The 23,291-nt window shown below is 41.8% G+C and overlaps 1 protein-coding gene across 10 annotated transcripts in view; it reads right to left on the bottom strand.

Annotated features, from left to right (window-relative positions):
- Positions 1-23,291, bottom strand: part of AGFG1 (ArfGAP with FG repeats 1) — a 150,471-nt gene that overhangs the window by 102,658 nt on the left and 24,522 nt on the right. For all 10 annotated transcript variants that reach the window (XM_073625683.1, XM_073625676.1, XM_073625675.1 and 7 more), the window contains exon 2: positions 10,200-10,293. In XM_073625683.1, the coding sequence (XP_073481784.1) occupies positions 10,200-10,293 (94 nt within the window). The remainder of the gene's footprint in view (positions 1-10,199; positions 10,294-23,291) is intronic.

Below are 23,291 nucleotides of genomic sequence, written 5' to 3'. Positions count from 1 at the left end.
TCTTTTTTTCAATGATTTTTATCTATATTGCCAAGACCCGACAATTCATTACAGCCGCGATCAGTTTTAAATGACAATTTTTCCTTTAGAAATTTAATTTTGCTGTGGTACTGTTATAAACACGGGAAAAATGCACCACTTTACAGGCATACTATAGACACAATATTAAAGGAATATTTCATATTTAATGTTTCACTTTAAAGGGGTAGTAAAGGTAAAAGTTTTTTCACCTTAATGTATTCTATGGGGGAGCCGAGACAGCCGCCGAGGGACCCCAGAAGACCAGGTTCGGGGCCAAAACGAGCTGCACAGTAGAGGTAAGTATAACATGTTTGTTATAAAAAAAAAAACACAACTTTAGTAAACCTTTAAGCATTAAAAATAAATAAATAAAAAAATCACTGCTCCCGAAAAAACAGATGTTTTAAAAAAAAAAATTTTTATTGATACAGTCCCCTGGGGCAGGACCCGGATCCCCAAACACTTTTTATGACAATAACTTGCATATAAGCCTTTAAAATGAACACTTGATTTTTCATGTTAATGTCCCATAGACTTTAACGGTGTTCCGGCGGCTTTCGAATTTGCCCCGAACACTGGATATTGTTCGGTGTTTGCAGAACACTCGAACAACCAAAGTTCGGCCCGAACCGTTTGTCCATCCCTAGTATCTAGTACCACCAAGTACCCAGCCACCTAGTGGTAGAAGAGAAAAGTGCAACAAGGCCAAACTTAGGGAGAAACCAATAGATCTCTAGCAATCAACCAGGATAACCAGTCCTGGCAAGAAAAAAATGTGAGTAACCCTGACGAAACTCCAGGGTGCTATAAATGAATAAAACATACTCACGTCCATGCTGCAGCATCACTCTGATGCTGCAGCTGTCCTCCGCTGGCTCTAAGCCAGAGCAGAGCTCTCTGAGCAGAGAGCGGTGATCGCCAGTTACTGCTCTCTCCCCTGGAGTGGATCAGTGACATCAGCCTGACTCTGGGTAACAGAAGTAAAAGTGCATTCCTGTGACACACAGTACCTCACAAAAGGTGAGTACGCCCCCTCACATTTTTGTAAATATTTTATTATATCTTGTCATGTGACAACACTGCAGAAATGACACTTAGCTACAATGTAAAGTAGTGAGTGTACAGCTTGTATAACAGTGTAAATTTGCTGTCCCCTCAAAATAACTTAACACACAGCCATTAATGTCTAAACGCTGGCAACAAAAGAGAGTACACCCCTAAGTGAAAATGTCCAAATTGTCCTTTCACACTTGTGTGACTTGACCTGCGACTGCAAAGTCGCATGACAAGTCGTACCCCATGATTTCCAATGAGTACCATTCATATCTGTGCGTCTTCAAGTTGCAGCGACTTCAAAGTAGTCCCTGCACTGCTTTTGTCCGACTTTGATACGACTTGAGGTCCAGAGACCTCAAGATTACACAGGATTGCTTCAAGTCGCGTGAAAATCGCATCAAAGTAGCAGTACAAATTGCGGCAAAATCGCACGACTTTCAAGTCGCTCATGTGTGAAAGGAGCCTTAGCCATTTTCGGTCCCCAATGTTATGTAACTCGTTAGTGTTACAAGGTCTCAGGTGTGAATGGGGAGCAGGTGTGTTAAATTTGGTGTTATCGCTCTCACTCTCTTATCCTGGTCACTGGAAGTTTAACATGGTAAAACTCTGAGGATCTGAAAAAATAATTGTTGCTCTACATAAAGATAACCTAGGCTATAAGAAGATTGCCAAGACTGGGAGTAAAGATGGCCAAAAAGTTAGAGGGGTTTTTAAACTAGGTGGGGGGGGGGGTCCAGGAGATGGAGATAGGAAGCGCGGAACATATTCCAGAGGGTAGAATCGGAGGCATTAGTGGTAGGTTGACTAAAGTACATAAACCCAAGGTAAGTATAGTAACAAGTCCTAGTTGCAATCTTGGAACACCCAATAAGAGGACAGTATGTGTAAACTACGTGGTATGTTCACCAATGCCAGGAGCCTGGCGGACAAGATGGGTGAACTAGAGATACTGTTGAACGAAGATTTCGATTTTGTGGGAATTTCAGAGACCTGTTTCAACAGCTCTCATGATTGGCTGGCAAACATTCAAGGGTATTCCCTTTATCGCAGGCATAGAGAGGGTAAAAAAGGGGGAGGGGTATGTCTATATAGAATAATGTACAAGTGAATGTGAGAGATGACATCACTGAGGGAGCTAGGGAGGATGTGGAATTCTTATGGGTAGTGCTCCAAACGGATGAAGCTAAGGGGAAAATAATACTGGGAGTATGCAATAGGCCCCCTAACCTGAGGGAGGAGGCGGACCTCCTATCAAAATTTGGATTAGCAGCAAGGATGGGAAGTGTTATCATAATGGGGGATTTTAATTATCCAGACAGACTGGGCGGAGGGACCTGCGCATTCATTTAAGGCTTGCCAGTTCCTAAATGTCTTGCAGGACAATTTCATGGGTTAGATGGTAGACGCACCAACTAGAAATAAAGTGTTACTAGATCTACTGATTACCAACAATACAGACCTGATTATGGATGTGGAAATACAGGGCAATTTAGGAAACAGTGATCACAGGTCACTTGGCTTCAGTATAAATCACACAAATAGGAAACATAAGGGGAATACAAAGACACTGAATTTCAAAAGAGCCAACTTCCCTAAACTACGAACTTTGCTAGAAGGCATAAATTGGGATAAAATCTTAGGAACAAAGAACACCTGGGAGAGATGGGTTTGCTTTAAGAGCATATTAAATAAGGGCATTAGCATATAAAAGCAAAGAAGAAGGCCTCCAAAAAATACAATGTTGAGGGATCATCAGTAAAGATGAGCTCAGGCGTGTTCGCAAACAGCACGTGCAGAGCCCATCAGGAAGTCAGCACTGCACAGCGCTGATCACAGGCAGTGAGACATTTCCCAATCTCTGCAGCCGCGCATCGGGACAATGTCTCACTGCTTGCGATTAGGGCTGTGCGGTGCCGACTTCCTGGCGGGCTCTGCACATGCTGTTTGCGAACACGCCTGAGCTCATCCTTAATCATCAGCATTCAGACTTTATAAAGAATGCAACAAGAAATGTAAGGGTGCAATTAGGGCGGCTAAGATAGAACACAAAAGACACATAGCGCGGAGGACAGCAAAAAAAATACCAAGAAATTCTTTATGTATGTAAACAGTAGAAAAGGGAGGACAGACCATATTGGCCCCATAAAGAACGAAAGCGGACATCTGGTTACAAAGGATGGAGAGATGGCGAAGGTATTCTTCTCCTCAGTTTTCACAAGGGAATTTGGGGTGCTTCAGTAACCAAAATTGCAGTGCTTATCCTCATGATACGTCACAGGAAGCACCCTTATGGCTAACAGAGGAGGAGTTAGAATTAGACTTGGGAAACTTAAAGCGGGGTTCCACCCAAATTTTGAACAATATCTGTATGTATTCTCTTCCTTGCCTAGATGCTGACATGCCGTTTAAAAAAATTTAAATCGCCGTAATTACCTTTTATTTTTCTATTCTTCTTTGCACTTCCTGGTTCTCCTCCCGTGGGAGTAGGTGTGTTTCTAGCCTCTCCCAAACTCCTGGGAGCTAGTCTCAGGCTTCCCAGGATGCCACTGAGCATGTGCGGGAACGAGCAGTGAATGCTGGGAGCACAGCATTCACCACATCCAGGAAATAAATGCTTGTGGGCTTCAAATGCCCACAATGAAGATGGAAACCGCCTGCAGTGAATAATATAAGTTATTCTTTCCGACGAAATCTGACACAGGCGGACATATTACACACAATATGTGAGTATGTAATGCTGAGAAGAAAAGTTTGTGAATGAACTCAAAAAAGAAAAAAAAAAAAACGATAGATAGGTGGACCCCCGCTTTAACATTAACCACGTAAGGACCAAGCCTCTTTCTGAGATTTGTTGTTTACAAGTTAAAAAGTTTTTTGCTAGAAAATTACTTAGAACCCCCCAAACATTATACATTTTTTTCTAACACCCTAGAGAATAAAATGGCAGTCTTTGCAATACTTTCTGTCACACCATATTTGCGCAGCGGTCTTACAAGCGCACTTTGTTTGGAAAAAATACACTTTTTTGAATTAAAAAATAAGACAACAATAAAGTTAGCACAATTTTTTTTTTTATACTGTGAAAGATAATGCTATGTACGCCGAGTAAATTGATACTCAATATGTCACGCTTTAAAATTGCGCCCGCTCGTGGAGTGTCGACAAACTTTTAACCTTAAAAATCTCCATAGGCGACGTTTGAAAAATTCTACAGGTTGCATGTTTTGAGTTACAGAGGAGGTCTAGGGCTAGAATTATTGCTCTTGCTCTACCGATCGCGGCAATACCTCAGGTGTGTGGTTTGAACACCGTTTTCATATGCGGGCGCTACTCATGTATGCTTTCGCTTTTGCACGCAAGCTCGTCGGGACGGGGCACGTTTAAAAATTTTTGTTTCCCTATTTTACCTTTAATTTTTATTTTTTACACTTTTATTCCTATTACAAGGAATGTAATAGGAAAAAAAAAGCATGACAGGACCTCTTAAATATGTCAAAAAGACCTCAGATCTCATATTTACAGTAAAACGGAATACAAAAAAAAAAAGGCCCTTTAAGAGCTATGGGCGGAAGTGACGTTTTGACGTCGCTTTGCCCTCCAATGATATGGAGACACGTGGGGGCCATCTCCCCCTCACTCGTCTCCATGTCACACAAGGGTAAACATCCGATCGCCTCCGCCTCTGCCCACGGCTCTGGTAAGCGGCGGGGGGGCCCTCTCCCGACGCCGATAAAAGTGGTCTCGCCGCAGAGACTACTTTTATCTTGAAGCGGACCGCCCGCTAAAAGAAGAGAATTTCAGGGTTATGGCAGCTAGCTGCTGCCATAACAACAATGTTCCTCTTCAAAGTACCCACGTATAACGACAGAGGGCGGTCCGGAAGTGGTTTATAAATCACTGGGACCGGATGGCTTGCACCCGAGGGAACTTAGGGAACTCAGTAAAGTAATTGCCAGACCATTGTTCCCAATTTTTACTGACAGTCTACTGACTGGAATGGTACCAGTGGATTGGAGAAAAGCCAATGTAGCACCAATATTTAAAAAAGGCCCAAAATACATCCCTGGGAATTACAGACCAGTTAGCCTAACATCAATAGTATGCAAGCTCTTGGAGGGGGTGATAAGGGACTATATACAAGATTTTAGTAATGAAAATGGTATCATTAGCAGTAATCAGCATGGATTCATGAAGAAGTCTTGCCAAACCAATCTGTTAACCTTCTATGAGGAAGTGAATTGCCATCTAGATAAAGGAAGGCCCGTAGACGTGGTGTATCTGGATTTTGCAAAAGCATTTGACACAGTTCCCCATAAACGTTTACTGTACAAAATAAGGTCCGTTGGCATGGACCATAGGGTGAGTACATGGATTGAAACCTGGCTACAAGGGCGAGTTCAGAGGGTGGTGATAAATGGGGAATACTTGGAATGGTCAGAGGTGGGTAGTGGGGTCCCACAGGGTTCTGTGCTGGAATCAATCCTATTTAATTTATTCATAAACGACCTTGAGGATGGGGTAAACAGTTCAATCTCTGTATTTGCGGACGATACTAAGCTAAGCAGGGCAATAACTTCTCCGCAGGATGTGGAAACCTTGCAAGAAGATCTGAACACATGCACTTGGGTGGCAAAAATATGAATGCAATCTATACACTAGGGGGAGCACCTCTGGGGGAATCTAGGATGGAAAAGGACCTGGGGGTCCTAGTAGATGATAGGCTCAGCAATGGCATGCAATGCCAAGCTGCTGCTAACAAAGCAAACAGAATATTGGCATGTATTAAAAAAGGGATGAACTCCGGGGATAAAGCAATAATTCTCCCACTCTATAAGCCTCTGATCCGGCCGCACCTAGAGTATACTGTCCAGTTCTGGGTACCAGTCCTCGGCAAGGATGTACTGGAAATGGAGCGAGTACAAAGGGCAACAAAGCTAGTAAAGGGTCTGGAGGATATTAGTTATGAAGAAAGGTTGCGAGCACTGAATTTATTCTCTGAAGAGACACTTGAGAGGGGATATGATTTCAATTTACAAAGACCGTACTGGCGACACAATAGGGATAAAACGTTTTCGTGGAAGGGAGTTTAACAAGACACGTGGCCACTCATTAAAATTAGAAGAAAAGAGGTTTTAACCATAAACTATGTAGAGGGTTCTTTACTGTAGGAGCAGCCAGGATGTGGAATTCTCTTCAATCTCAAAAAAACTATTAGATAAGCACCTGAACGACCAAAACATACAGGGATATACAAGGTATTACTGACTTATCACACACATAGGTTGGACTTGATGGACTTGTCTCTTTTTTCAACCTAGCCTACTGTGTAACAGTGCTTGCCATACACGACCAAAGAAGTTGAGTGCATGTGCTCAGCGTCATATTCAGAGGTTGTCTTTGGGAAATAGACGTATGAGTGCTGCCAGCATTGCTGCAGAGGTTGAAGGGGTGGGGGGGTCAGCCTGTCAGTGCTCAGACAATATGCCACACACTGCATCAAATTGGTCTGCATAGCTGTCATCCCAGAAGGAAGCCTCTTCTAAAGATGATGCACAAGGAAGCCCGCAAAATGTTTGCTGAAGACAAGCATGGATTACTGGGAACCATGTCCTGTGGTCCGATGAGACCAAGATCAATTTATTTGGTTCAGATGGTGTCAAGCGAGTGGCAACCAGGTGAGGAGTACAAAGACAAGTGTGTCTTGCCTACAGTCAAGCGTGGTGGTGGTGGAGTGTCATGGTGGAGGGCTGCATAAGTGCTGCTGGCGCTGGAGAGCTACAGTTCATTGAGGGAACCATGAATGTAAACATGTACTGTGACATACTAAAGCAGAGCATCATCCCCCCCTGTTTGGAGACTGGGCCACAGGGCAGTATTTCAACATAAGGACCCCAAACACCTCCAAGACGACCACTGCCTTGTTAAAGAAGCTGAGGATAAAGGTGATGGACTGGCCAAGCATGTCTCCAGACCTAAACCCTATTGAGCATATTTTTAGGGACTTTTTATTTTTTTCACTAGTAATGGCGGCAAACAGCTATTTTTAGCGGGACCGCGACATTGCAGCGGTCAAGTCTGACCCTAAGTAACTCTTTTTGGGGACCAGTGACACCAATACAGTGGTCAGTGCTAAAAAAATGCACTGTCACAGTATGACACTGGCAGGGAAGGGGTTAACACCAGGGGCAATCAAAGGGTTAAGTGTGTGCCTGGGAGGTGCTTTCAAACTGTGGGGGGAGTGGATACACTGGAGGAAAAGAGAGATCCTGTTTCAGCTTAGCTGAAACACAAGACCTCTCTTTTGCTCTCTAACAGATCAGCTGTTTGCCTTGTTTACATAGGCACACTGCTGCTCCGTTTCTCCACAGAACGATCGGTGGGTCATGGTGGCCATTGCAGCTGCTGGACCCGCTGATTGGCTCCTGTGACGTCCAATTACACTGGGAGCAGCGCGCACCCCCCTACACCGCTTGCACAAAATCCCGTACAGGTACGCGGTTTTGCGCAGCTGGGCCGCCCTGCCACAGTATATATGCAGTGTGCGGTCAGGAAGCGGTTAAACATAGGGGTTGATTTACTAAGACTGGAGAGTGCAAAATCTGGTGCAGCTCTGCATGATAGTCAATCAGCTTCTAACTTCAGCTTGTTCAAATAAGCTTTGACAATAAAACCTAGAAGCTGATTGGTTTCTATGCAGAAGTGCACAAGATTTTTGTACTCTCCAGTTTTTGTAAATCTGCCCCTATACTGTCACCAAACACGTCTATCCACTCACAGTGTCCCTAATCACCTCCGCACCAACTGTAGTGTCTCAGTGCACCAAACCAGTGCAACACAGCAGAAGCGCAACTTCAAAAAACTCACCATGTCTCTTACTAAATACCTTTGACTGTCTACTTTCTAAAAAGGGGTCAGTACTTCAGTACTGTACATCACGGCCAGAGTTTGTAGACCAACTTTCACGAAAACACAATAACATACACTAATTTGAGCTATTTTTTACCACAGAAATTTAACAGAATACATTTAGGCCAAAATTTATAAGGAGAAATTATTTGCTAAAATTTATGAGAAACGAAGGAAACTGTCAAAATGTTCAGTGTTTTTTTTCATTTATATAGCAAAAAATTAAAAAAAAAAACCTCAGTGGTGATTAAATATCACCAAAAGAACGCTCTATTTGTCTCAGAAAATGATAAAAATCTCATCTGGGTACAGTGCTGCATTCTGTGTGACAGCACTGAAAACTTAATGGCCTGTGGGTGAAAGTATTGAGGTGGTTAAAATCCCACATAAATATACAACAGATACTGAGAAACAAAAAGTCTGCTTATGTGGCAACCTCCCACTCCCAATTACAAAGCGCTGGAGGAAATCAATTTGTTTAGTATAGGGTGACATCACTAAAACTACTTCCTGGGAAAGCAAATCCAGCAAGAATGCACCCCTGCACAGTGCCAGGACCATGTTGTGAGGCTCAGAGAAAAAGCAAAAGGTGGCAGACAGGGACCCGGGAAAGGTGAACATTTTTATTTCCTCCAGCATTTTATGATTGGAGGGTGGGGGCTGAAAAGAGTCTTTCATAAAACTCTGCATCTCCAAATCCATTAGGTCCAATATACTTTCCCTGTTGAAAAGCATGGCTAATCCTGCATCATGAGTAAGGCAGCAATATTATCCCAAGCACTGACTGTATTATAATCGAGCATCTTGCACAGTTGCCTTTTCTAGGCTCAGTACTCAAAATGATGCACAAAGTATTTGTTTACCAGCTTTAAATTTATAGTATTTGTTATATAAGCAACTTGAAAAGGTTACTTTACTCACTAGCATCAGACCAGAACGCAACTCATACAGAGATAGAGCCTTGAAAAAGTATTCATACCCCTTGAACATTTTCCACATTTTGTCATGTTACAACCAAAAACATGGGATTTTATCTGATAGACCAACACAATGTGGCACATAATTGTGAAGTGGAAGGAAAATGATAAATGGTTTTCAAATTTTGTTACAAATAAATATGTGAAAGGTGTGGTGTGCATTTGTATTCAGCCCCCCTGAGTCAATACTTTGTAGAACCACCTTTCACTGCAATTAAGCTGAAAGTCTTTTTGGGGATGCCTCTTCAAGCTTTGCACATCTAGAGAGTGAACTTTTTCCCCATTCTTCTTTGCAAAATAGCTCAAGCTCTATCAGATTGGATGGAGAGCGTCTGTGAACAGCAATTTTTAAGTCTTGCCTCAGGTTCTCACATGGATTTGGGTCTGGACTTTTACTGGGCCATTCTAACACAAGAATATGCTTTGATGAAAACCATTCCATTGTACCTCTGGCTCTATTTTTAGGGTCGTTCTCCTGCTGCAAGGTGAACCTCTGTCCCAGTCTCAAGTCTTTTGCAGACTCTAACAGGTTTTCTTCTAAGATTGCCCTGTTTTTGGCTCCATCCATCTTCCCCATCAACTCTCACCAGCTTCCCTGTCCCTGCTGAAGAAAAGCATCCCCACAACATGATGATTCCACCACCATGTTTCACTGTGGGGATGACGTGCTCTGGTGTGCTCCTTGGCCTTCATGATGCGGTTGTTCACTAAGGTTCTCTAACAAACCTCTGGAGGACTTCACAATTATGTGCTACTTTGTGTTGGTCTATCATAAAATCCCAACAAAACACATTTACATTTTGGTTGCAAAATGTGGAGCATTTCAAGGGGTATTAATACTTTTTCAAGGCACTGTATGTGATTATAACAAAATAATCTACTTTATAAAGTTAGCCAGGAGGAAGACTAATGCAGTTACCACTTTCACATAATTCCTGCTATTAGGACATGAAACATAGGGGTGAGGTTCTGAGAAGTAAGCTAGGGGTACAGAACAAAAACTTTGTAATGTTTTTTTCTTCCTTTTTTCTCTACGACACATTTTTTTCTGTGTTTTTTACTAATGTTATTTAAATACATAAAAATAAAGTTAAATAATAACCCATGTGCTTTGAAAATAAATATCCTGTGTAATCTACTGGGTAGATACTAATTAAAAGGCTAAATACAGGGGTAACTGCATCAGTTATTAAACACTCACAGTTTGCTGTTAATAGAAGTGATCCAGGTAATACTTACTTCATTTCCATGTTTCTGAAGGAATTCTATTTCTTGTTGTGTAAATGTGGTCATAGAAATTGACTTCACTCTGTGGGGTGGATTCAAACCTCGTCTAAAGTGATAAAAATAAAAAGAGTTGTTAAAATAGCTAAACATAGCAAATGAGTACATAAAGTAATTAGCATATTCACAGCACTACACCTTAATTTTTATTTGCTACAAACATCCCAGCTCTGATTTTACCATTTAAAGATAAGTTCACCTTTAGAACATCACACTCGGATTTAGGGTGCAACGTTCTAGCATCCCCCCAGTAAGTACAAATCAGAAGCTTCAGAAGCTTTTAGGGCTTGTTCACATTAGTGAGCCAAGCTTACAGTGGAACTTCACTCTCTCAATTAACATTTGTAATCCTTATGCTGCTAGCATTAGTAATTAGATAGGAACATACTGTATATCTTATTTACTGGTTTTAAACTATTTTTTTAAACGTTTCTTCAGTTACTTCCTGATTTCTTGCCTAGGTAAACTGTCATACATTCCAGGAGTTTTCTGGAGAGGAGGAGGGGTAAGTACACCATCCTGCTTGTATGCCTGTGCTAAGGGCAGATGGATTCCAGGAAGTGCTACATGACTCATTTGCCCTTACTCAAGATGACTACAGCCAGGTATTTTTAAAAGTGATTTCTCAGCAAACTAATGCATGTAGACATGGATGGATGAGGGGGATTGCTTTGAATACTAAAAATGGACTTAAAATTGCACTTTTGCTTTGTGGTGCTCAGATGCAGTGTAGTTCTGCTTTAAGTTGCAGCCAGCTGCACTCGAAAATAGTAGTGCACAGCAATGCTATGGTGGTAACTAACATTATTAGAAATAAGACATTTTGCCTTGTCTGTGTATTGTGGCTGAGCTGGAAATCGCTGCTGGCAAAGCCACGCCACTTCTTGTATGAATAGGCCCCTAAATGTGACACTGCCACCGTCTCTACTGCACTCTGCAAGCTTTCTTCCATATTGAATGGACCGCAAGCAAAATCACTCATTTGGTGAGATCATATGCAAATACAGTATATCAACAGAATCTCCTTCAATTACTGAATAGGTTTAAAACAAATCTGCAACAACTCATTTTGTAAGTATCAGTATTATAGAAATTATTTCTATTGCATACTCTGTCAGTACAAATTCCACCAGTTTTTTTTCCCATTCTATTCATGCCATCCTAAGCCCCATACACACGATCGGACTTTCCGACAGGAAATGTTGGATGTCAGGCTGCTGGCAGAAAATCCGACCGTGTGTATGCTCCATCGGACATTTGTTGTCGGACTTTCCGCCAACAAATGTTGGCTAGCATGTGTTCAAATTTTCTGCCAACAAATGTCTGTTGTCAGATTTTCCGATCGTGTGTACACAAGTCCATCGGACAAAAGTCCAAAGTACAAACACGCATGCCCAGAAGCAGAAGAGGTCGGTCTTGTAAACTAGCGATTGTAATGGAGAATTAACATTCGTGACGTGGCAAATTATGAAATCTCCAAATGCAGTGCAAAATTCTCTTCTTCTTTAATGGGATAATAATGAAGCTGCTTTGCTGGTGAATCTGCATTAAAGACTGTTAAAATCCCTGAAATGTACATTGATCACCCAGAAGGGAATGTTTTTAACAAAAGTGAAGTTACTCTTTAAAGTGGAACTAAAGTCACACTATTTAAAAAAAAAAAACTGCGATCAGGCGGGCTTTTATTGCAGAAAAGACATGCATTGTCTCATCTACAATGAAACATCCCTTCCTGCCTGCTCGCGGTCTCCTTCTGCACTGTAAATTTAACTGCGCTTGCATGGCTCAGTTTACAGTGCCAAGATGATGGCATCCCCTGCCAGTCAATGAAGAGGCCTGAAGACTAGCACAGGTAAGTATGGAGACTTTAGTACCGCTTTAAAGGCTAACTCTACCTTTAGCAACCCGTATTTAGAGTGTAACATGTATCATCTTTCTTAGCAAATCTCCAACCCCCAAAGCACCCACCCCCCCCCCCTGTGAGTTAGACCACTATTTCACAAACAGACCACTGGTCTTTGACCATGGAATATGCCCGAGACCTGTCTCAAATCAGAAGAACCAATTTTATCCCCATCCCCTCATCTTTTTTCCTCTACTCCTTTCCCATCTCTTATCTCCTTTTCTTTTTCACAAATTCCTGCTTAAAACCAACCTCCCCACCCTTGGCTATTCCATTACTTCACCTTTACTACACCTCCATTTCCTACCTCCTCCTCCCATGGAACGCAAATGAATTCACAAGAACTCTGATCACCGCCATTTCTCTTGAATGAAGAGACACAATGCTAGAGTTTCAGTATTACAGTGCTACTTTACTTTTACGTTTAAAGCGGGGGTCCACCTATCGTTTTTTTTTTTTTTGAGTTCATTCACAAACTTTTCTTCTCAGCATTACATACTCACATATTGTGTGTAATAAGTCCGCCTGTGTCAGATTTCGTCGGAAAGAATAACTTATATTATTCACTGCAGGCGGTTTCCATCTTCATTGTGGGCATTTGAAGCCCACAAACATTTATTTCCTGGATGTGGTGAATGCTGTGCTCCCAGCATTCACCGCTCGTTCCCGCACATGCTCAGTGGCATCCTGGGAAGCCTGAGACTAGCTCCCAGGAGTCTAGGAGAGGCTAGAAACACGCCTACTCCCACGGGAGGAGAACCAGGAAGTGCAAAGAAGAACAGAAAAAGAAAAGGTAATTACGGCGATTTAAATTTTTTTAAACGGCATGTCAGCATCTAGGCAAGGAAGAGAATACATACAGATATTGTTCAAAATTTGGGTGGAACCCCGCTTTAACTAAATATTGTACTCCATTGACACTGCACTATTTCAATGTCACAGAAGGTCAGGACTTAGTTATCACATTATATATTCATTATGTCTGTTTGCTCAATGTAGAGCCTTTTTATTCAGTCAACGACCTGCATTGTTTATTGTATGTTCTCTTTAGCCTTAACACAAAAATAAAGAACACATTGGGAAAAAAAAATTACATTACAAGGGTGAAAACTGAAAATTACACTTCCACGTTCTCTTAGCGGATTTACACACGTGTGAGTGTATGACAACTACTAACATAGCTCCCTTATCACAAGCAATGTGTATTTAACAGGTGCTTAGAAGGTTTTCTTTTTATGTATCTTGCTCCAAAAAGCTGTATTATAAAGTAAATGACCCTTGTAAATGCCTTGAGGACATGTATAATCCTAAAGAGCTTTATTTTTACCCATGTAAAAGGTGAAGTATACTAGAGTGAATTTCTCAACTTTCTTCCTGACAATTTGCAGAACTGGCAAATCAGCAGATTCCTCCAAGCACATTCCTCCAAGCACAAGCTGTGAAATGAGGAGGCAGATCTCTTCCCTGCTGAGAAGCATCCTGTTCACAATGTTCCCCCAGTCTGAACTTTTTGTTAATTTGAGCAGAAGGTCTTTTCTTACCAGGTAGGAGAGAGGTTATAAAAATCTTGATCCAAGTGCTGTAAAAATATTTCAAATTCACACGAAAAAAATACCTAATATTTAGATTTCAACACCTTCCTTCATGCCTTCTTCCAAGTAATAACCAGCAATTTTTTGTACAAGTTAAAACTTGCATTTTTTTTTTTTTTTGCTAGAAAAGACTTTAATCCCCCCAAAAAGTATATATTTTCAGAAAGCAGAGACCTCGAAGAATAAAATGGTAGCAGATGCAATCTTTTTATGTTCCACAAATATTTGAACAGCTATTTAACAAACGCATAATTTTCAGGAACAAATACACAAAAATAAGTTTTAGTGTTAACACACAAATTAAACCCTATTTTTGGTAAAATATAAAAGATTTGGTAGTGTGAATACATACCGAACATGTCAAGTCTCAAAACGATGCACACCCGTGGAATCACAAAAAACTATGGAACCCAAAATGTTTCATTGGCGATGCTTTAAAGGCCTTTGCATTATATCAGTTCACAGTTAACCGTGAACTATGGTCCTAGAATTTATCCTCTTGCCCTGATGTTTGCAACCATACTTCACATGTTTGTATACATGTGCTTGCCCTATGCTGCAATTTTTATATGTGGTGTGTGCAGGGGTGACGGGGGTTCTTTAAAAAATATAGATTTTTATTTTATATAAAACATTTTTTACACTTCATTTTTTTTTTCATTGCCATCACAAGGGGGATGACAAGCCCATTTATGATAGAATGGGTAGGTGACAGGTACACTTTATGGAGACAATAGGGGTATATTAGACCCCAATATCTCCCCTGACCTCCAATTCAGCTATTCAAACACAGATCATGCTTGAATAGCTGCATTCTCAGCTACACTAGCCAAGGAATGACAGTTGTGACCCCGGAACTGATGCATTGTGTCACATGAAAGATTGGGTCAGTTATTTTTTGTTGCTACCCGAGGTAATTCAAACCTCCTTTGCACTGCACACTGTGTTGTCATGTACTGGGGACAGGTAAAGGGCACTTAAGTTATTCCCATGCAGTCTATGTTGTTAACCTGTATACCGTCATAGAAGCCCTAGAGGCCAATTCCTTCATTTACATTCCCAAATTCCCATTCATGACAAAATTGTGAACAGTAGTATGCCCCTTGCTGAAATATGATGGTTTTAGGACTTTCACTCCATTTGGAACAACTACAACTTCCTGGAACTACAAAGACTAGAACCTTTAAACAATTTACAAAGGGGGGTATGCATCTCTAGACTAGACAGTTATATGGAGGTCTACCATGAGATAATTTCAAGATTTTAGAGCTCTCCCAATCCGTCAAGCATTCTTTCAATATCTCCAGCTGAGACATGCTCAGCTGAGTATAATTCATGTCTACCCCTCTCAAAATTGTTGCGACTCCCCTGTTGAATTTGGTGGCCCAGGCCACATTTACAGTACAAGTGGTCTCATTTACCTGTGTCTATGCATTCCTCCTCCTAGCAGTTCTCAATCCTGACAAAGATCTTCCATGAAAAGCTGATTGGTACAGCAAGGAAGCTCTGTTCTGGCAGGAGAGCATTGGGATGTCTTCTAGGTGAGTGCATTGCCTATAGCACCCCCCCAAGTTCTTCCTGTTATTGCCAGAATTGAGCCTACATGCTGCAAATCCCAGGAGCTGTGAACCTGTTCTTCACTCAAAGACCTGCAGAAGTCCTCGCTGTACCAAGCTCAGGCTCTTTCCTTCCAGTGCTTGCTGTTCTGGCACTTCTCTCCCTAAGCCTGTCAGTCAAAATGGCAGATCAGTTATTTAACCCCGTGCCTGCCCTACACCAACGGCAGATAAGTAAAGGACATTACTTCACTACATCTTCTAATAATTGTGAATGTGCACATTATTTCATGAGATGTACTCATTATTCCTAGTGCCAGGTGTTTGTTTCTATATGCTTACACATTTACGAACCTTCCCAGGTCCAAACTTAAATTCAGCCTATTAGTTCGGTCCTCCACAACAGCCCGTTTCTCATGTGGCCCTTTGGGAAAATTGCCCAACCCTGATGTAGGGCATGAATTGTGCATAACAGCAATAGAATATTTTCCATCAAAAAGCTTTGGGAGGCTCACACAGCCAATTCTCCACTTTGTCAAACCTGCACGACTTCTGGATTAAAAAAAAAAAAAAAACTTGCAGAAATAAACCTGAATTAAAATGCCAGTCAAATACAAAACTACATGCGTGTTTGCAACAAAGCCCAAATGTAAAGAAAACAGCTTTGCAAATATTGAACAGATAAAAAACTTCAGGTCAAAGCTTTAGACAAAAGGGAAGGAAGAGTACAGAGCATATCAGGAAGCACCAGACCATGATAGGTACAGATGTGTCTGCTATTTACAGTAAAACGTGAAAGCTACGTGGTTTGTAAAATGTGGTTCATAGTAAAAGGGAAAACTGTACTGCTATCAGAACTTTATGAGAACTTCTAAAATAACTTTTTGATAGAAATGTTTACCTGACTGCAAAAATTAAAATTTGGTTATGACCAATAAAGCATATTCAAATTACTAATGCCACATACAGGATATGCTAGCACTAAAACTGAACAAAATGAATTGATTCAACCTTTTTTTTTTACTGTAAGCCCAGGTTCACACTATAGCAATCTCAGACATCGCATGTGATCCCCACATGCACCACAAGTGCCGATTACATGCGATGTCTGTCTGAGCCTAGGTTCACACTGTAGGGATGCAGGAACCAGCACTGCGGGTGTTAATACAATGTTAATGACACCCCCAGATCGGTTCACAGATCACAGTGCGAACTGTGGATTCGAACAGGAAACGGATCGCATGGGTGAGAACACCTATGTGATCAGATTCCAGTGCGGAGGGAAAAGTAAGTTCTGCACCTTTTTTTCTGCGACTCCAATGCGAGTTCAGCCATACAAGTGTATGGCTGAACTCTCATCATAAAAGTCAGCTTAGATGAGTGTTCCTCAATCACTGCGCCATGGCCCAGTACCAGGCCGCAACCTTCCTCCTGTTGAGACGCTGGTTCCTTTTTCTGTGCTCTGCACTGAGCACTTTCCCATGCTGAGCTACTGCTGTCAGTGTAAGCAGCACCAGGCAGCCATTACTTCACAGGCTGAGCATAAAGCAGAATGCAGAGAGGAGCTGCTGAATAATAGGGACATTGCCCCTTCTCACAGCATCAGCCTGCAGAACAAGAAAAGCAGCAGGCAAGATCCATCAAGTGATGTGGAATATATAGAGTTTATAAAAAAGAGAAAAAAATAGAGATATAGAAAACTGAAGAAAGAGAAAAAAAAAAAAAAAAGTTATGCAAACTTTTCCTATATTGTTTGTTGTAATGGGTTCAAAGGTACCCACTGTATGTGGGATATCTGTGCATGAATATCACTTTTTTTAAATTAAAGTTTATTTTCCGAATGCCACACTTTCATTTTCTCTTTTTGTTCCCCCTCTCTTCATTGAGGGTGTATTAGCTCTTTAATGTAATTTTACTTTTTCTATCACTTAGTTAATAAAAAATACCTGGTTGATCTTGCCAGTTCCCCTTCTTCCTTATCTGTGCTTGCAGGGTCAGTTTGCATCCCTTGGTTTGCTGCTGGGAGTGTCAGAAAGCTGTGATAACTATTAAAGATAAGCTGCTAGGAAGCCCACAGACATTATTCGTAACTAGTCCTTTGCCTTTTTTTGGGCACAGCTTTCAGGTCCTCTCTATCATCTATCTATCATTCCCCACAGTTACAACCTTTTGTACCACCTGCTCCACCCCATTAGATTGTAAGCTCTTCTGAGCAGGGCCCTCTTAATCCTCCTGTATCTTATTGTATTATAACTGTATTGTCTCCTTTTTATATTGTAAAGCGCTGCGTAAACTGTTGGCGCTATATAAATCCTGTATAATAATAATAATATCCTGTTTTTGGTTGCCTGCTGCTAATTACCGCACTTAGCACACTGAATAAGGCTGCCAGCGCAACAATTTATTTAATCTGTTTTGCAACAAAACTGAGTTTCTCACTTTCAACACACAGCAATAATATACATCAATAAATGTTATAAAGAGGTCTTTGAATGCTAAACCATTAGGAATTTGGGCATCATAACTATCCTGGATTTTCCTGAGGAAAGCATGCTTGTGTTCCAAAGAGGAATAATCACTGTGTACTGTACACATAAACTTATCCTAAAATTCAAAGGCAGTGTTTATTTGTAGGCAGTTACCCTGTTTTTAAAATACTGAACAGTTTAACTGTAGACAGTGTGTTTTAGGTGAAACCATGCTTCTCCGTACTCTGCATACAGTCAATATGTCTTCTGCCAGAACAAGAACACTCCTGGATTTTACAGCAGATGGACAGTGATGCAAGACTCTGCTGTTTTTGAGAGGGGTAGGGAAATGATGAAAAACACTATTTTATTGTAAAGCAGCATAAATATATATATATTTATTATTTTATTTTTTCTTGTGTGAGACTTGAAAAAAATCAAAACTTTTTAGCCAAGTAAGCATGAAATATTATATATTAACATTCTATATTTCTCTTAGCCAGTAGGTGGGGCTGTTGGTTGTTTTTGACATATGTAATCTACTCTATTTAACCTGTTTAAAAAAGCATGTTTACAGGATTAATTGATGCAATTTCCATACACAAATGGAAGTGGATAATTCATCCCAGTTATTTCTTATTCGACTGTACACTCTGAGGCTGCATTGCACTAAAGAGTTTTAAAGCAAGCAGCATCTGATGAGCATGCTTTTTAGCTACACCAGGTTGCTTTTGTATTCCTTTCATTAATTAAACTATAAACTAAAGGCAACATTTTCTTTTTTCGTTTTGGTGTGGGAAAGGATAGGAAAACCTGCAAGGTTTTCATCTACTTGATGTTTTTACCTTTATCGCTGAAAGTTAAAGAATTTCACAAATTTTGGGTTTCCCCCAAAGAAAGAGGGGAAATCTTCCAATGGGGACATGGAAGATTCTGATGATCCTGGGATTCCCACATTTTGAAGTAAATTGGCCCTTTGTTCAGAAAGTTTGGAGACCCCCGCTCTAGCCAACATGAAAAAAAGTTTTGCCATTGTTTCTCTGTCTTCTGCCCTCTATGGCCAGTCTTTTTTTTTTTTTTAAACTAGCTAAAACTTCTGCCTCCCTCCCCCTGTATATTCAGACCTTTATTTGGCTATTTTTTTTACACCAAGGCCCCTTTCACACTGGGGCGGGCATTGGCTAATTTTAGCAGCACACTATTAACCTCCACTAGCGGCCGAATAAAGGGTTAAATATGCCTGTGTAGCGCCGCTGCCGAAGTGCTTTGCAGGCGATTCGGCAGCGGTGCCTATTCAATTCAAGGGGGAGGAGCGGGGGGAGGAGCAGTGTATACCCCAAAGATGCCCCTTGCAGGGTTTTTTTTTTTTTTTTAAGGTCCTGCCAGCGCATCACCCCAATGTGAAAGCACTCTGGCTTTCACACTGGAACTGCAGGGGAAGTGTTTTTCAGGTGCTATTTTTAGCCCAAAAAGGCCCCAGTGCGAAAGGGTTCTTATGTGGTTCCTAGAGTACTGCAATTCCAATGTTTGCCCCTCATTGGCTGCAGAAATGTTACATAGTAGGTGAGGTTGAAAAAAGACACAAGTCCATCAAGTCCGACCTGTGTGTGTGATTATATGTCAGTATTACATTGTATATCCTGTGTTGTGGTCGTTCAGGTGCCTATCTAAAATTTTTTTGAAATTATCTAAGCGTCCTACTGAAACCAAGGCCTGTGTTTCTGCTTAGCAGAAACACAAGATCTCCATCTTCCTCTCTGACAGAACAGCGGCCTGCCTTGTGTACATGGGTAGACCGCCGTTCTGCCTCTCCTGTCAGCGATCGGTGGGTCCTGGCAGACATGGCGTCCGCCAGACCCGCCTATTGGCTCTCGCTGTATCCAATCACAGTGGGAGCGAGTGGAAGGCGGCGCGCGCGCCCCAGACACCGTAAGTAGACACGTGATACAGGTACGTTGTTTCGCGCAGCCGGGCCACCCTGCCGCAGTAAATGTGCGGTGGGTAGTCCATAACTGGTTACATTTGCACAGCACCCTTTTTTTTAACCAGATCAAAAGTCGTACCGCATCGATGTAAATGGCCTTCATAGAAAACAATGTACTTTCAGATGACGTGAATCTATGTCTTCGCAACAGACTTGCATCAGTGCGAGCCGAGCCTTCGAAAGAACAGGCTTGCTGTTGCGCTCTCACAATCACAGGTGAAACATTACAATGTTAACCTTCAGCTCTTTTGACACACAACTCCTTCAAAGTGACAATAAGCAATATCCTTATGCAGGCCATAGATTATGTGATTTTCTTTCAACGGGTTGATGGGGGAGTGCCTTCTGAGAAGCTACTTTAATCTGTGAACATAATTTCAAAAATAACTTACAATATTTTATATTTTGAAGATTTCATTTAAAATAATTGGTGATCCTAACATTTTAAACCAATTACTGCACAACTGCAAGTATAAAAGACCATTGCAATGGGGGGGGGGGGGGGGGGTAGAGGAATGTAGTGCTAGCATTGCATGCTATGAAATACCTTGGAACAAAGCCCTCCAGTATTGTACTGTCACCGCTGACATGTTCCCCCAGTCTTTCTTCCGGGTTTGCGCGCTCCGGCTATGCGTTTGGTCGGAGTCGCCCCACTGGGCTACTATTCTTCCTACTGACATCAACGATGAGGCACCATTGCTTCCAGGGACACCAATAGGGCAGAATTCCTCCCACTGACAACCAATGATGGAACATTATTTTTCTCACTGATCTAAATGATGGAACACTGTTCCTCCCACTAATGATTCTTTCCACTGACACCAACAGGGAACTATTCCTTCCTTCACTAATGAAGTTTCACTGACCACCAAGCCAGAGGTATTGCTTACTCCCAGACACTGTGGCATTTTCTAGTCCCACTGGCATCAGTTATTTAGTCTGGCCCACCTATAGTCTGAAGGACAGTAAACTGGACTTTCATTTAGGAAGTTAAGGCTTCGTTCACACTAGTGCAACCCCAGTGCGACTTTGATGCAACTTTACACTCTCTGGCACTCAGGTTGCATCAAAAGTTGCGTATAAAGCTTTTCAAAGTCGCTGCAACTTTAAGTCGCATCGATCGGAACAGGTGCCATTGAAATCAATGGGCTGCCACCTGTCATGCAACTTTAAGGCTCCCTTCACATTAGGGCAACACACAGAGATCCGTAATTTAAAGCACTTGCGCAAGATGAAGGAAATGATGAACACTTAACCTTTAGGGATGTTTGAGGATGAGGGTTGGGAACCACTGGGATAGACTACGAGTGGCCACTTCAATACACATTTCGTAGATATGGTCCACTTGTAATTGCTATATGGAAACCCTCCCTGAGCTATGGCATGCAGCCATCGCTGGATTTTATGCATGTACACAGAAAGTGACTCAGATCAGCAGCACCAGAGATTCAACACTGGATGAAAATCAAAAATAGCAATGGCTTTTCATGGAAATGGTTTATGATATTCAGTGATTTGTCAACCATAATGACATTTTGAGTTGATCACTAATTTATGACTCTCAATCCATTGGACTCCATCTAGAACTAGAAATATCACTAGGACTAGCCATTTTAACCAGGCATGCAGCTTGAATTCTGCACACCTATAGATTTGTATTTGACTCTCCTGAAATAGGTTACCTACTAACTATACTTGTGACAGTCAAGATGGAGGATACATCAGAGCTCCAAAAATAAAATAAGATCCCTTGTCATTTATAAAGAGCTAGTCATTTTCAAGACATTATGATCTTCTGTCAGAAGCAGGTAGGTGAGCTCCCAAGTGAATTTCCTGGTAGCCCAATGTAGAAGTATTCCCCCCGGCTTTACCAGGAATGAGTGTAAGCTGGAGAGAAGTGGCAGCAGCAACGCACATAAATCTGCCTGCTCCAGGTGAATCAAGCACCAGCCGGGACACAGAGAGGAGAAATCAAAGACAAACCAAAGGCACGCTTCTAAAGAATTTAATGCAGGCGGGAGAGCAACACAGAACATGAGACAACCATTAAAATGATTCAATAAGAGTGCTTTGCAATGAACAGACACTCTCCGGGGATTATAGCTAACAACCGATAAACGACAGTATGCTCAAGCCATCATTTTATGTTTGTCTCTTACAGGTAACTTCTATAGTGCCATCAATTTTATGCAGCGCATTATATAAACAGTATCTCACAAAAGTGAGTACACCCCTCACACTTTTGTAAATATTTTATTCTATCTTCTCATGTGACAACACTGAAGAAATGACACTTGTCTACAATGTAAAGTAGTGAGTGTACAGCTTTTATAACAGTGTAAATTTGCTGTCCCCTCAAAATAACTCAACACACAGCCATTAATGTCTAAACCGCTGGCAACAAAAGTGAGTACACCCCTAAGTGAAAATGTCCAAATTGGGCCCAAATAGCCATTTTCCCTCCCTGTGTCATGTGACTCGTTAGTGTTACAAGGTCTCAAGTGTGAATGGGGAGCAGGTGTGTTAAATTTGGTGTTATCACTCTCACTCTCTCATACTGGTCACTGGAAGTTCAACATGGCACCTCATGGCAAAGAACTCTCTGAGGATCTGAAAAAAAGAATCGTTGCTCTACATAAAGATGGCCTAGGCTATAAGAAGATTGCCAAGAGCCTGAAACTGAGCTGCAGAACAGTGGCCAAGACCATACAACAGTTTAACAGGACAGGTTCCACTCAGAACAAGCCTCGCAATGGTCGACCAAAGAGGTTGAGTGCACAGGCTCAGCGTCATATCCAGAGGTTGTCTTTGGGAAATAGACGTATGAGTGCTGCTAGGATTGCTGCAGAGGTTGAAGGGGTGGGGGTCAGAGCTCAGACCATACGCCGCATCAAATTAGTCTGCATGGCTGTTATCCCAGAAGGAAGCCTCTTCTAAGGATGGATGCACAAGAAAGCCTGCAAACAGTTTTTTGAAGACAAGCAGACTAAGGACATGGATTACTGGAACCCTGTCCTGTGGTCTGATGAGACTGAGATAAACGTATTTGGTTCAGATGGTGTCAAGCGTGTGTGGTGGCAACCAGATGAGGAGTACAAAGACAAGTGTGTCTTGCCTACAGTCAAGCATGGTGGTGGGAGTGTCATGGTCCTGGGCTGCATGAGTGCTGCAGGCACTGGGGAGCTACAGTTCATTGAGGTAACCATGAATGCCAACATGTACTGTGACATACTGAAGCAGAGCATGATCCCCTCCCTTCGGAAACTGGGCCACAGGGCAGTATTCCAACATGATAATGACCCCAAACACACGTCGAAGACAACCACTGCCTTGCTAAAGAGGCTGAGGGTAAAGGTGATGGACTGGCCAAGCATGTCTCCAAACCTAAACCCTATTGAGCATCTGTGGGGCATCCTCAAATGGAAGGTGGAGGAGCGCAAGGTCTCTAACATCCACCAGCTCTGTGATGTCGTCATGGAGGAGTGGAAGAGGACTCCAGTGGTAACCTGTGAAGCTCTGGTGAACTTCTTTGCCAAGAGGGTTA

The sequence above is a fragment of the Aquarana catesbeiana genome, linkage group LG04 (assembly GCF_042186555.1).
Source record: "Aquarana catesbeiana isolate 2022-GZ linkage group LG04, ASM4218655v1, whole genome shotgun sequence".
Taxonomy (NCBI): Eukaryota; Metazoa; Chordata; class Amphibia; order Anura; family Ranidae; genus Aquarana; species Aquarana catesbeiana.
This window is presented reverse-complemented; position numbering and strand designations above follow the sequence as displayed.